This window comes from Leptonychotes weddellii, chromosome 13 (genome assembly GCF_054177405.1).
Source record: "Leptonychotes weddellii isolate Sample4059 chromosome 13, ASM5417740v2, whole genome shotgun sequence".
In the NCBI taxonomy this organism is placed as follows: Eukaryota; Metazoa; Chordata; class Mammalia; order Carnivora; family Phocidae; genus Leptonychotes; species Leptonychotes weddellii.
In genome coordinates, this window is record NC_138381.1 from 43,382,758 (window position 1) to 43,398,195 (window position 15,438).

At 43.2% G+C, this 15,438-nt stretch overlaps 1 protein-coding gene and 1 long non-coding RNA gene across 2 annotated transcripts in view; both read right to left on the reverse strand.

The window, feature by feature from the left end:
- LAMA3 (laminin subunit alpha 3) overlaps positions 1–15,438 on the reverse strand; it is a 250,592-nt gene that overhangs the window by 188,225 nt on the left and 46,929 nt on the right. Inside the window, exons 3-5 of the mRNA XM_081802541.1 lie at positions 2,354–2,471; positions 1,514–1,632; positions 76–246 (exon numbers count right to left, since the gene is read on the reverse strand). Coding sequence (XP_081658667.1) covers positions 76–246; positions 1,514–1,632; positions 2,354–2,471 — 408 coding nt within the window. The remainder of the gene's footprint in view (positions 1–75; positions 247–1,513; positions 1,633–2,353; positions 2,472–15,438) is intronic.
- On the reverse strand, positions 3,222–14,592 carry LOC145716772 (uncharacterized). The gene is made up of 2 exons (XR_014139656.1): positions 10,914–14,592; positions 3,222–10,469 (listed from the first exon to the last, which is right to left on the reverse strand). It is a non-coding gene; the product is annotated as an uncharacterized LOC145716772 (long non-coding RNA).

Sequence of the window (15,438 nt, forward strand, 5' to 3'; positions counted from 1 at the left end):
TTGAAAGGCAATGAATTTGATAAGCAAAAATAAGTTTAAAAAGCTGCTCTGTAGGCATGTAGAAACACTACTCACCCGCCGAGTGACAGTTGGATCTCTCTGTGCTTTGGAGATGAGGTGTCCAAGAAGGGTATTGGTTCGGAGAAAACACAGGCGGATGTTTGTAGCTTTGGTGAACTCCCTCAGGGTGTGAGAGAAAGTAAAATTTTTTGCACCTGGTCGACCATTTATCAAGGACACCACAACCTAAAATAACCACACAACACACACACAGGAGGAAAAAAGTCCCTTCATGAAAATATAGCCACAAGTAACTAAAAATAACTCACATGCCCGGAAGCACTTGGTTTCTTTGAGCCATTAGATGTTTGTAGGTGGTCTTGGATCTTGTTTATGTCTAAAAATATCATTGCTAGTTCTGTCTTCCCTTCTCGTTCCTAGTTCCAAATTCTGGCAATCTCTCTGTAAGACCTGGGCTCTCAAAAAATGTTATTTCATTTTCAAACCCTTTGTTCTATCAGTGTAGTTATGGTGTTGTAATACTATGAAATGTTGAAAATATAATGTTAAAATCTATAAATATAAGAAAACAACTTTTGGTTACATCAAAGAAACAAAGCTAAAGTTATCTAAAAACCTAAATGAGGTTGAAGAAAAGAAGTCTCTTGATATAGAGTTGACCGTGGAGAAGACAAAAAAAGATCTGTACAAAACCCAGGTTTTGTTTTAATGCTTTAAGTGATGAAGTCCAAGTGCCAAACAATTAGAGACACTCATCAATCACTGGAAGGTACTGGATAGAGCTGCTCAAGAAAGTTCTCCCCACCTAAAACAGAGAGACTGACACCCTTAAAGAAGTTCATTTGAAACTCACTTCATGCTCATGATGGCCTCACAACTTCCATGGAATTCTTCTCCGATTTTCCCCATTCTGTTTTCCCATGTCCCATAACCATAGCCTAGCCAATTGTACCAGAACCAAATGCAACCCCAAAGGGACAGCAATTCTTTTCTCCCTTACAGATGATGCCCACCCTGCCCGGAGGGACCAGGGATTTGTGCTATCACCTACCCCTCATCTCCTCACCCTTACGGGGGATATGTATTTGTGAAGCAGTGGGAGGAAGCTTCACCTCAATCACCAGTAGCCAACTTTCTAAACATTCCAACAGAAAAGACAGTTCAAGACCTGTGGGCCTTGAATCCAGAACCCTGACTTCCAGAAAAGAAGTTGAGACCTCAAATAGAATTTCCGATGTCAATTATGCCTCAATTTAAAAAAATAAAATAAATAAAAATTAATTAATTAATTAATTAAAAATTTAACAGAATTTCCAACCCAACTCATTCTGGGAGTCTTCGATGTGATTCCTTTACTAGTTAGTTCCAAGTTCTGGTTTCTATTGTGATCTATCTTAGATCTTGAAAGTGCAAGTTTCACAATTATGCAAAATTTTATATCCTCGTGTTGATTTCTGAGTCTCATCTCTCCCTTCCCCCCATATCAGCTTACCTCACCATTTTCCAAAGGTACAATCCGGGAATATTCAGTAGTACAAAGTACATCGTCATCTTGGGTGATAGCCATATTTGCCTCCTGCCCAAATTGTTCCAAACAATCTACTTTAGAGTCTAGGAAGAAAACATTTTAACACTATAAAGTAAAATATTATCATCTTGTCATAAATCTTTTAAGGAACCTTATGTTTCCTTCAGAAAATACATCAGAAGGAAAGAACAGAGAAGAATTTAAGATTTTTAGACAAAAGCTAAGAATAAAGTTTTAATTCATGAAAGAAAATACCAAGCCATTTTAGGCCACTTACTTTCAATAGCAATGTTTGGAGATGTGGTTCTAACCGCCCCCCCCCATTAGGCAAATTTACCCTCTAAGGAGCATTTATGGAAAGCCCAGTGCCTTTGTAAGCAAAACTCCCATCACCTCAATTCATCATAGGGTTCAGAGACACTGACATTCTTCATTAGTTGAAGATGACAGGGTCAAGGTAAATAATGTGAAATGCAGGATCCATAAAGATGGAACTTAGTCCCTAATTCTACATAAAAGGAAAAGGACTAGAGCTATGGCCCAGTTACAGGTACCCCGCTTCTTCCTAAATAGTGGCAAAAACTGTTACCATAAAAGGTATTTCAGCTTCAGTTCTGCATGTGTATCCTTGGAATTAATGCACACAGGCTTGAGAAATAGGGATGTTCTGAGAGTAACCTAGAGAGTTAAAATTGGCCAGTCCTTAATCTGCCAAACTGAGAGACTAATTTTCCAGTTAAATCCAGTGTTGATCTGTTGCAAATAATTAAAGCCCTGCATAACATGGCAAGCAAGATTACTTACGAGCAAAATATTGCCAAGGTGAGTAGGTGCTTCCAAAGTCTACAGATCTTTCTAAGACCCAAAGATCAGGGCGAGGAGAATTTGCAAATTTGATGATAAGATAGGCCACATGGAAAAGCTGTTAAAGCAAAGGAGATACAGTTATTAAAGTCGCCTCATCTATCTGCAACCTTGACCATCTTTACATGATGCTGATCTGAAGGCAACAAGCATCTATCCACCCCTCTCCCAAGATCCAGATTCTATTTCTAACTGCCTATTGGACAACTCTCTCTGGGTGCAGACTCTCAAGCTTACCATGTTCAAAACCAAATAATCACTTTTCTTTCTCCTCCAGGTCTATTCATTAACCTTTGTCACATCTTAATCATTATACCCTTGATTTTTAACCAACCTACAGAGCATCTTAAAGTCTGTATCTTCGAGAAATCTGATTTTGAGCAACAAGCATCATGTGCTAAGCCTTCCCAGGACCAAAAGCCAAGAGTGTCTCCTGGGAGTGTCATGGCCGTTGGTTGGATCCAGGTCTTAGAGAGCTCACAGCTGCAGAACTGAGAGCAGAGCAGCTATTCGGTAGAGTGATAGCACCTCCTTCCCCTGCACCATCTCCACTGTCTCCTTTTATCCTGATTATTCTCCCTCTTTTTAATTTTCTTGTTCATCCTGATCACTCTTTTGCCCATGGCCAAGACAGTACAGAAGTATGGAAGAGACAAGGGGAGACTTTGGTCCCTTCTTCACCCTACCACTCATGAATCCCAGCATGTCTCCCACAGTGGACCCCAGGAGCTCCTACCCCTTCCCTCAAGAGTTATCTGGCTTGGATTTTGAACCCTGAGAGTCTATATATTTCCCAAAGATCCTGGTATGACAACAAATACAGGTGTTAAATGTGTTAACATGTTAATGAGTGAGGATTATCTCTACCCCCACATTCTCTCCACCCCCCACATTCCCTGACCCCAAGTAACAGATCCAACAGTGACTTTCAGAAGAGGACTCCCCCACCTTATTAACTAGCCCAGTAGAGCCATTTGGACGATGAGCGCATCTCGTTAGAGAGAGAGGCAGTACTCAGATTCTGTGAGATCCTTTCATTTCTTGGGGAAAAAAATAAGGGAGTTTCCTCTCCATATTTTTTACATACCATAATATGGTAAGAGTCATATATTTAAAAAAATAAATTCTGAGAACTAGTAGCTACTTGTAAATGTTCCAAACCTGGTACTAGAAGCCAAAATCTCTGGGACAATGATTCTCAAATTTTAGTCTCAGGACCCCTTCACACTTGTAATAGTAATTGAGAACCTCTAAAAGCTTTTGTTTATGTGGATTATATCTGTTGGTATGTGTCTATATTAAATATAAAAGTTGAGAAAATTTAAAAATATGTATCACTAATTCACTTAAAATAATAATAAACCCATCTGTTTAAACATAAACACCATATTTTTGTGAAAAATTACTATATTTTCCAAAACTTAAAAATTGTACAGAGAATAGTGGCTTTACTTTACATCTTTAAAGTTTCTTTAAAAGTGTGCATTGATAAAGACAGCTGGATTCTCCTATCTGCTTCTGCATTTAATTTGTTGTGACATATTGTTTTGATTGAAGTATTTAAAGAAAATCTGGCATCACATAGATCTGTTATGGGGAAAAGGAGAATCTCAAAGCTTGTAGACCTCCTGAAAGGTCTTGGGTACCTCAATGGGTTCTCAACCACACTTTGAGAACCAGTAGTCTTGGTCACAGAGGTTCCTCTTTGCTCTAAGAAGCCCCTTGGCTTATTCTCTGCAGAAGGAAGAACTGTCACACCAATTACTGAAAAAGTTCAGCCAGTTCTATCCCAGTCAAACACTGGCTCTTTGATCTTGAGAAAAAACCTCTCCCTGGGCTCAGATTAATGTTCCCAGATTGTTTACCAATCCTTGGAAAAAATGATCCAACCTCATGGAGAAAATCTAATTAGGAATTGTAAGGTAGTCTGAAAACCATAAGGCAATACTAAAGGTAGGAGAAATAATTTCCAAAAGACACATACCATTATCACATAGTGAAGGAATTCATAGGAAATCCCAGAACTCCAAATTAGGAAAAATCAGAACAAATGTATTTTCCTGAAAACTGTTTGCATATCTGTCTTAGACCACATCAAAATAAGGCCACCTTTAGATATGAGTAAGATAGAATACAAAGGAAACATTTTTGGATACAGGAATCATTCAAAGCAGTCTTAACCTCTTCCATCAAAATTCTACAATCATAGCATACACACAGACCCCAAAAAACCTATTTACCTAATAGTTTATGATTTAGGGGCACCTGGGTGGCTCAGTTGGTTAAGTGACTGCCTTTGGCTCAGGTCATGATTCTGGAGTCCCGGGATCGAGCCCCGCATCAGGCTGCCTGCTCAGCGGGGAGTCTGCTTCTCCCTCTGACCCTCCCCCCTCTCATGTGCGCTCTTTCTCTCTCTCTCATTCTCACTCTTTCAAATAAATAAATAAATAAATAAATAAATAAATAAATAAATAAATAAATAAAATCTTAAAAAAAATAGTTTATGACCTAATGGTTACTTTGTTCTAGGTACTGTTAGACACCTCACAAACATTCTCTCTCAAGAGGTTAAGTAACACGTCCAAGTATTCTAGGCATAAAAATCCTGAGCCTGTGTGTATTCTACTCACTGATCATTAGCTAGGCCACAGAAACTAAGAGATACTTGATATTTGACCTGTTTTATCCCAGGGGAAATAAATTGTCAGAAAACTTCCAAACACCACTATTTCTGAATATACTATGATTGCATTACGGGGAGCCTGGAGATGGGGAGCTATATTACAGTACATTTTGAGGATTATTTGAGTGCATTGTTTTTCCAAAGTTACACTTTCTGCTACTGAAAAATCCAAATACATGAAATAGCCTCGGTGGCTCAGAAGGGATACTCTTTTTGTTTCACTTCATCCTGTTCCAAGGTAATATGTGATTCTTCTGAGGCAGGCACAGCAGTTAAAAATTCCAACTCTAGGAGCAGGTGCAGACAGGTCTGTGTGCCCCCCTCCCCACCACCTATGTGAGCCTGCCACCTGGTCTAATTTAATAAGCCCACTGATTCTACCAACTCATCTTCCAGTGTCCATAGGATGGGACATTCCAGCAAAATGCTTCCCTCCTTTTCGTCATTGGGAACTTGTTTCTGATGTTCCTCAACACACATCTGAGTGCCCTGACTACTGCTAGGGTGCACTTCCTTTCTTCTGACTCTAGACCCTATGGATTCTCCATCACCACCACTGCTATGGAACTTGCAGCCGATTCTTGCCAAGTACTCCAGCTGAGACCTGCAGATTCAAAATGTTGCAGAGTGAGTGGTCCCCAAAGTGGATTTGCAGCCCGGCTCATGCAAGTCAAACCAATAGGTATGAATTTATTCTTTTCTACTTGATCATTTAAAATTATGCACCTTTTAAATGGCTCCTTCTGTTAAACTCTCATTATCGTTATTTATGTTTGCTTTTTGATCACTCAAAATTCTTCAAAGCACTCATGAATGACGCATGAGATTCACCAATCTAAACAAGGGCCCTTCATGAGGCTAGAAAGCGCCAGACTATGGAATCATTAGAAGCAGAAAAGCAAAGGCAGAGTTGTGCATTTTCAGAGAAATAACATTTGGGAATCAAACATAAGGAGGAAGAAATGCCCAGGAAGGACTGAGTTGTCATCTTCTCTCCGCATGCTTTTGGACTGAGCTGAAGATGGCTTGAACTTTGCTCATGATCAATCAGGTAGAAATACAAAGTAATCTTTCAAATAATGTTTTAAGAAGCAGATAATAATCATAATAGGTGGAGTGTGAGGCACTTTGACTTCAAAAGCCTTCAAGGTGAGCAGGTGAGAAGAGATGGCATCATGTGACCCAGGCTTCTCTGCCAATGCTCACCATTCTGAAACCTCTGAGATTCCAGCCCATCATTTCAGGGCTTTCCCAGATGGCATAGTATGTGTTCAGTAAATGTCATGGATGGATGGATGGATGGATGGATGGATGGATGGATGGATGGATGGACGGATGAGTGGATGGATTAATATTAAAGTTGTGCAGTTGCCTCCAAGTTCAGGAGGCAGAGATGAACCCCCAAGTCGTCCTGTCTGGTGCCCAGGCTTGGTGGGGGACTTTTAAGGCTGTAGGAGAACCAATCCCCTGTAGTAAATCCTTGCCCTGCCACCCACCAGGCATGTGACTCTTAGGTGTCTCACTGAACCACTTTGAGATTTTATTTCCTTGCCCACAAAATAATAACATAAAATGATCATAAAAATTATTTGTTACGTAAATACAAAGTTTATATTCTCCATCTCAAAGAGCACCTATCATGCTCTGTGGCACATATTCATTTTCATGTGTTGTTCCCACATTTGTATCTTCATCACTCCTGTATCCTCCGAGTAGGTGCTTAATAAATGCTGAATTGAAATGAAATTAATAAATGGGACACATGAAATTGCAAAATGTTATGCAAATGTATTTAAAGTCATATCCAGAATAAGCTTCTTACTCAACTAAATAATATACCCTCCACCAAAAAGTCTTAACTTTATGATGTGAGATTAGTCTGCTTTATAATTTGATAAACATATCATTCCACAAAGTGGCATTTTCTAATTTACTTTTTCCGACGTTTTATTTTGCATCATTTTCAAACCTACAGGAGAGCTCAAACAGCAGTACAATGAATATCCATATACTTTTCATTAGATTCACCAAACGTTAACATTTTGCCACATTTGTGCACTCTCTCATGCATGCTTTCTCTGCTTGTACATGCATGCGTGCGCGCACGCACACACACACACTTTTTATTTTTTTGAGTTTTTGAAAGTAAGTTTCAGACATCATTATGCTTCAACTCTAAATATTTCAGCAGGTATATCCCAAAAACATGGGCTTTTCTACAGAAACTCAACATTTTGATGCTTAAGAAATTTTACCATTTGTACAAAAATCTTATCTAACACACTGTCCATATTCAAATTTCCTTGATTCTCCTAATAATGCCCATTGGGTTCCAATCCAAGATTACATGGAGCATTTACTTGTCAAGTTAGAGTCTCCTATAACCTAGAGCAGCCCCTGCCCATGGTTTTTGTCTTTCCTGATATTGACATTTAGAAGAGTCCAGGTCCTTTCTTTTTTTTCTTTTTTTTTTTTTTTAAAGATTTTTATTTATTTGAGAGAGAGAATGAGAGACAGCACAAGAGGGAAGAGGGTCAGAGGGAGAAGCAGACCCCCTGCTGAGCAGGGAGCCCGATGCGGGACTCGATCCCGGGACTCCAGGATCATGACCTGAGCCGAAGGCAGTCGCTTAACCAACTGAGCCACCCAGGCGCCCGAGTCCAGGTCCTTTCTATCACAGAATGTTCCACAATCTGAATTTGCCTGATTATTTTTTCATGATCTGATTCAGAATAAGCATTCTGGCAAGATTACTTTCTGTGGGACCCCTTCTTCCCATGGCATCATGCTGGATGTCAGGTGGTCCTATTATCAGTGATGCTATGTTTGATCCTATGTCTAAAAAGTTGTCCACCAGATTTCCCCATTATTTTTTTTTAAAGATTTTATTTATTTATTTGACAGAGAGAGACATAGCGAGAGGGAGAACACAAGCAGGGGGAGTGGGAGAGGGAGAAGCAGGCTTCCCACCGAGCAGGGAGCCCGACGCGGGGCTCAATCCCAGGACCCTGGGATCATGACCTGAGCCGAAGGCAGAGGCTTAATGACTGAGTCACCCAGGCACCCCCAGATTTCCCCATTATTAAGTTACCTTTTACCTCGGTCATTAATTAGTAACCTGTGGAGAGGCACTCTGAAACATTTTTATTAACTAAATTATAAACATTCCCACTATCCATGTAAAAATACAAACACAAGTTATGAAAAATAAGTCCCCAAATATGGAACCAAACAATTAAACTTCTTCTGTGCCTGGTGCCCATTTGAAAAACTTACTAAGGAGCTAATTTTATCACAAAAATTTTAATTGAGAAAGAAAAATGCAGATCGAGTGAAATTAAACTCTATTTTAGTAACTTTGTTTGAAAACTTTTTACAAAATGAAATACAATTCTCATAAAACAATCAAGGCACGGTGATAAAAATATAACTCAACTGGCCTGAAAAAGGATCCTTTTAATCCTGGCCCAAAGAGCACATCTGCCAATGGCATACATAGCAAAGACCCATCTTTCTTGTAGGTTTATCATCACCTGGGCTGAAAAAGCCAGTCCGTGGCACCATCAAAAAAGACTGTGCTCAGGAGGAAAGTCACTTTGTCCCTCAGTGTGTCTTACTGTGTCCCAGAAGCACCTGCTCACCTGGGGGGAGGGAAGATGGATCATTCCAGAAACTTACAGGAAGGGACTCAAGAGTCCCTAGGTCAACCTCTCACCCAGGTTAAGAAACTTTACCCAAGAATCTTTTTTTTTTTTGAGAGGAAACCCCCTGCATTGCTGACAAGTTGTGGCCATTATGTTGCCCTGGTGTTTTGTCAAAAACTGTCTCTCACAGGTCCACCTCCCCTGCCTCAGAGAAGCACAGATTTCTACTCTTTATTCCCCATGACAACCTGCCCAGGATTTAAATACCAACACCACTCCCTAGGTACCCTTTAAGGAATTAAGATCCAAGTCAGCAGGAGGCCAAGATTAGGGTAGAAAGTGGAAAGGAGAGGAGAATTAGAGTCTCTCGCTTCCTCATTAAATAACTACAATAGTCTGAGAAATAAAAACCCTAAAGCAAAAATGAGTCTAAAGGTTTGGACCACTCCAATAGCTTGGAAAATGACAGCCCATTTTTTTTTTTAATGAAAGATTTCAAGAAAAAAAATTGAAAGAGAAAAGGTGAAACACTTGAATCTATATTTTATTATTGATGAATTCTTAACTCTGGAGGAAAAAATGATTAATGACATAGAGTGTGATTTTCGGTCCTTGTGGACTTTAATCATTATTCCCTAAGTAGACTCAAAGCGCAGAATTTGAGACTAGCATATGTTACTCAAGAGCACTTCATCTACAATTAACAATTTACAAATAGATTTGGTGATGGTTTTAAAATAAGCTAAAGCCCACTGGAATCCAAGAACTCTTGGGTACAATTTCCTAACGAAGTCTTCTATTTTATCTTACTCTGTGTGATTGCTCTCACTGTCCAAGAATTTTTTTGTCTAGGTCCTGATTCTCCCTGTAACACTCACTTTTTCTCATTCACGCTTTTTTTGCTAATTGGTAAGAAAACTGCCTATGACATTTGGTTCACTCACTGAACTGAAAAGTCGCCTAAGAATTTGTCTGACAAACTGTACAGAACAAGGGAAATTATACAGTCATGTTCTTTCGAGGCAAAGAGGCTTCACTAACTCAACTTTAAGAACCAGCAACTAAGTTATGTAAATCCTCCTTGAATCGATCTAAAATTTTTTCAACTCAATGATTCCTAAAAATAGATTGATTTCTATAAATGGCTTACACCAGGCTTCAACAAAAATATTTCTGACTGTTGGTGATTGGTCCTAAATCAGATTCCAAATGGTGTGACTGCCATTTCTCATTAATAGGACCACACCCTCCATAATGTTCCAGACCCCTCCTCTTGACCAGTATCTTTCGACCCAAACAGTTGTAGCATTTCTGGCCTGCGTTCCTAAGAGTCCTTTCCTACTTTTATTTATTTATTTATTTATTTTTAAAGATTTTATTTATTTATTTGACAGAGAGAGAGCGAGAGCAGGAACACAAGCAGGGGGAGAGGGAGAAGCAGGCTTCCCATGGAGCAGGGAGCCCGATGCGGGACTCGATCCCAGGACCCTGGGATCATGACTCGAGCTGAAGGCAGACGCCTAATGACTGAGCCACCCAGGCGCCCCACCCTTCCTACTATTAATTGGCATATCTATTTTCCTTTTTCTTCTGTTACCTCTTTCTTAAGTTCACCAACCATGGCTAAATCTGAGTTTTACCTAAGGCTAAAATGATCCTTTTGGCTGTGTATCCAATGCCCTTCAATGACAGGCACTTCAGAGACCTTCTCAACAACAGCTGTGCATGTCTGCAGGGCATAAATAAATTTTATTAGTCAGCATATTCTTTTTTTTTTTAATAATGAACTTTAAGCTAAAGTGTCATTTCAGATCAGCTGGGCGGCATATTAAATATTCTTGGAATTTACCCTTTGGCCAAAAGTGGTCTTCCCCTCCTGAACACTAAATCCTCTAGTGTGGTTCTCCAAAGGGATGGCCCCACCACCTGGGGTGTTCGGAAAATTTAAGGAGACATTTAATTGGTCGTCACAGTAACACACCCAAATAAGGAAAGAGACCATGCATCTGCAGCAGTACCATCTCCACCCTGAGAAAGATCCCAGGCAGCTCCGGGGGAGGAGCTGGCCTCTGGGTGTTTGGATGTGCCAGAGTGTGGCTGGACAGGGGGCCATGTCACGGAGGTGTCTGCCTTTTGTTTATTGCACTTGCGAGGGCCTGAATGCCCTTCCCACCTTATGAATCTTGCTGGGAACAGAACGCATCTTCCAACTTTAGCTGCTGAAAATGCCAGCTTCCTGGCTCCCGTGGCAGGTAAGGCAACGTGAATACATGACCTGGGCTCAGCAAATCAGACGTCTCCTTCCAAGATTTTGCTTCCAGAGCAGGTGATACAAAAAGGTAGGAACACGGACACTGAAGAATTCTTTCTAGAAGCAACAAAGATGGCAGCAGCATCTGGCTTCTTGGGACAGCAGCCGACCCCAGCAGGGCTGTACAGAGTCCAGAGTCCAGGCTCGGGGCTGACTGTGTCGCCAGTTCTTTCAGCTGTGTCCTCGCAGACCAGCCTATGGTCTGGACTGTGCACAACCTTTGCTTCCGCCCTTTTTCTGAGCCTGATTCTCCATGCTCCTCAAACCCCCTCCCACTACCCTACCTCTGCCCCTTCCACCCTCAGAGGTGACCTTCTCTCTTTCATCAGAACTACCAGAAAGGAACTGCCTTCCCTTCCCTTTGCAGATCTATGAGCCATTTGCAACTACACATCCTCTCCTTCTTTCCCTGGACTGATGGAGCGAGGAGCCTCGTCTTGTCAAAAGCCAATCCCTCCGTCGGCACTCTGGGTCCCCTCCTGCCTTCTGTTGGATCCTTCCTGTCAGCTTTGAAAGTCCCTTCCTTCCCAAAGACAAGAAGAGCCTCTCCTCCATCCAAACCCCCTCCTCCCCTCACAGACTTGCTTCTTCCAAGAGTGTGCACTGGCCCGTGCCCCTCTACCTCTCCCTCACTCCAGTTCCCCCAGAGTTCAATTCTCAGCCTTTCCTCACCTCGTGCCACGCTCTTCCCACCTTACACCGTGACTCCCGATTTATCTCTCTCGCCCAGACGTTCACAGAAGCTTCGACCCACATGACAGCTATCTGCTTCATCTCCACTTGAAATACCTCACATCCTTCTCAACTCGACAGGACCCAGGGAAGCCTCATCCCAGCCCCCAGAGCCTGCTAACTCCTATTTAATCCCTGGGGCTCAGCGAAGCCTTCTCTCTGGGTAGTCCTCTGTATTCTATGCTTTCTGGAGCGTCGTGCTTTTCCTTTAAAACACTGCCCACGGGATAATTACATAAATATTCACAGCTGGAGTGCTCATGGCCTCGTGGATACGGACGTGCGCCTGACTATGCTGCCCACTCGTGAGCTGCATCAGGTATCCGCTGGCTACATGTAGCCGGAGGCCAGGGCAGCGCCCGCACTCTGCCTGGATGAGGGTGAGGTTGGGAGGCGGCCAAAACCTAAGGATTGCACTTACTTGGCATTAAACAGGACAGCTCAAAGTCACTTTCACTGTAATGAAAAGATGCCTCCAGGCTGAGCTCTCAGACCTGGACATGAGGTGGCCTCTAGTGTCCCAAATGCTCCCACTTAAATGCCCTGGCTCTTGAGGACCCTAGCAGACACTTTCGTAGTCAGACAAATGTAGGGAAAATGGTGAAGCCATAGGGTAGGCGGAGGCCTGGGTCTGAAGGGTCAGAGTGGAATGGGGTGAAGGAAGGTGTTGGGCAGCAGATGCCGTGTGGACGGGTTCCGTGGCTATCAGGAAAAGTGGGTTCCGTGCGCATCTCAGCATCAGCCAGAGTCAGGTGACCTGGGGTCAGTTTCCTGAAATCCAGCCCCAGGCAAGAGACTGTCAGGAACGAGAGCAGGGATTCAAGGCTGCCCCAGACAGGATGTGGCGTGGAACCTGCGGGGAGTGGGCAGGGTGACCAGACACATCCACTACGGCAGATGCGGGTTAAACCGAGAACCTGGGGGCAGTGGCCCCAAGCTAACAGGCTCCAGGTGGATGTGGGAGCAGCAACAGTCCACCCTGCTCGTTGGCAGAGAAGGGACTGTGGTGGGGGAGGGGGACAGCTTCTATGTCCATGGGAACCCTCCCACTAAATGCCATCCACCACCTTGCTGGAATGAGGTCTGGGTCTGAAGATGGTAGATGAGACTAGTGGCTAGGCATTCTAGAAAGGTGGGTCTGGGGTTGGAGGGTGAGGGGAGCCCCAATTTCCATCATCCAACCTCCACACAATGACCCACCCCCTCTCTCACTTCCCTTGAACCTATCTCTACCCTCCCCCATTCCCTTACTTCCTGGTCTTCCTTCCCAAAGCCTCTCCCCAGGGCAGGGCACCTTTTGTCCTCGTACCCCAAAAGCTACACAGAAAGGGAGGATTATACCATAATGTTTAGGCCATTCCATCTTGCAAATGTGGCATATGATAGTTGTTACAGCTTCGCAAGGTACTAAATGGGTTTTTAAGACCTAGCTTAGGAAGTCCTTCCTTCCATAACATTTTTCTGGGAGAAAATGCAATAGGAGTTCTAAATATCTGATGCAATTTTGGGCACACACCTCATTTATACCTATATATGACTTCTCCCAAGGCAATATTCCATGAAATAAATCAATGTGAAAGTTCACCTCACTAACAACCATACAAATACCTCATGGTGGTCAGAAGCAAGGAAATAGATACACATATGTTATCAATGATCTTTCCTAACATAAAGTGCATGAATATGGCAGACATCAAACCAGATGTTACAGCACATTTATATAAAGTATATGTATATATTGATATAAATATATATTCATACACATGTCCACACAGCCATACTCATTAGAATGGAGTCTGTGTCTCATTAGGATAGACTGGCTGCACTGCAGTTGACAATCAACACAAAATCTCAGGGATTAAATTTGTTTGTATCTCAATCACGCTACAGGTCTATTGACAGTGGGCTCTGCTCTGCATCCTCCTAACACAGCGACACAAACTGATGGAACACCTATTCTCTGGAAACATCAATGAAGCAGGAAAGGAATGTGGTGCCTCATACACCAAATCAGGTCCTAGGACCGGGCTTTCCTTCAAAGACATGACCAAGTGCAGCCCTACTTTGGGCCTGGAAAGAGAAGAACCTGGAATCCTGGTGAGCTAGAAATGCAGAGGTGCTGATGCTTACAGGACCCCATTTCATCCCAGTTTGGACCACTGCCCCGCTAAGTTGGAAATCAATGGTAGAAGTTGAAATTTCAGAGGAGTTGACTTCTCTCTTTTTTCACCCACACTGCCCAGGGTGGGCACAGAACACAACTGAGGCAGAGAGAAGATGTATTCAGCCCTGCGCACTCAGCCAAGCTAGGGGACAGAAGGACCCTGCAGCACTCTCAAACTTAGGGGTGCATTCGAAGCAGCTGGGGAGCATGTTGAAATGCAGATTCCCAGGCTACGATTCTAGAAACTCAAATTCAAAGGTGAGGCCTAGAAACAGGGACAACTAAATCTGCATCGCTTAGAGCAAAATGAAAACACAGGGACCCTTGTATAAAATACACTTTTTCCTTCCCTTCCGTAGTTTCTTTCTTGGCCAATCACGATGTTTTTTATTTGCTACTTAATGTGGTACTCCCTTGGGCCAGAGGATTCTCCGTGGGTGAGTGCAGACCTTCACGGGCCCCAGGGGACTTCGTCTTGCCACCAGCTGCGTACGTGCCAGGACCCTCCTCCCTAAAGCTGCTGGGTTGATGCAACACACCACACTGTGCCCTGGCCAGGGGCAAGAGGTCCATCTCCCCTTCCTGTGGATCCACCACCTCAACCCACCCAGACAGGTGACTCCTGAGGGATTAGAATCTCCACACAGAAACTTCGTACCTGGATGCGGGATGAGTGAGAGGCTCATTCTTGTCAGGCTGCCCATGGCTCCACTCGCTTGAGATGGGGGTAGCACCACCATGTCCCTCCTCGGCATGGTGTGCATGCTGCCAAACCTCCATGAACCTGCTCTCAGAGCCCAGCCAGGGGCAAAGGACGGCAGGGTGGAGGCAGGGAGGAAGGGGAGGATGGATGGATTGAGGCACCAGGGCTTAGGGGAGCAGATGGCCGAGAACCTGTCCGGGCAGGAGGACGACTCATGAGCTGGCGTATGCTCCATTGTCCTACTGGACTTCGGTTACAAAACACAAACTCAAACATGACATTATTAAGACTTTCAAGATGGCATTAAGCCCCAAGCATGGGCCCCACTTCTGAGCACAGAGATTCAAGGACTAACTTTGGGAAACACTGACCAAAAGACAGCCTCATCCAGGAGAAGAAGGTAATCGAGAAAGGTCCCAACAACAAAGACTAGAATAAAAAGGTGGAGACTCAGACAGCCAGCACTACTCCAGGCAGGGAGACCCTCCATGTTCTAGAATTTGACATCAGAGTCCCAGCCACAGACTACAGGTCTCAGATAACTGGTAAGAGAAAACAAGACTCTAAGATCCAGACAGATGATCATGATGGACTGGTAGGGATGACCAACCATTCAGGTTTGTCTGGGACTGTCCTTCAGTTTCCCTCCGTCTATATCTGCTTTCTCTGTTATCTTCAGTAAACTCTACTCTCACTTCCTGCTGGCTCGAGTTTGATTCCATCCTACTCAAGGCCAAGGACCCTCTTGGCTGGTCCTGCAGGACCCCTTCTGGGTCCCCAGACCCAGC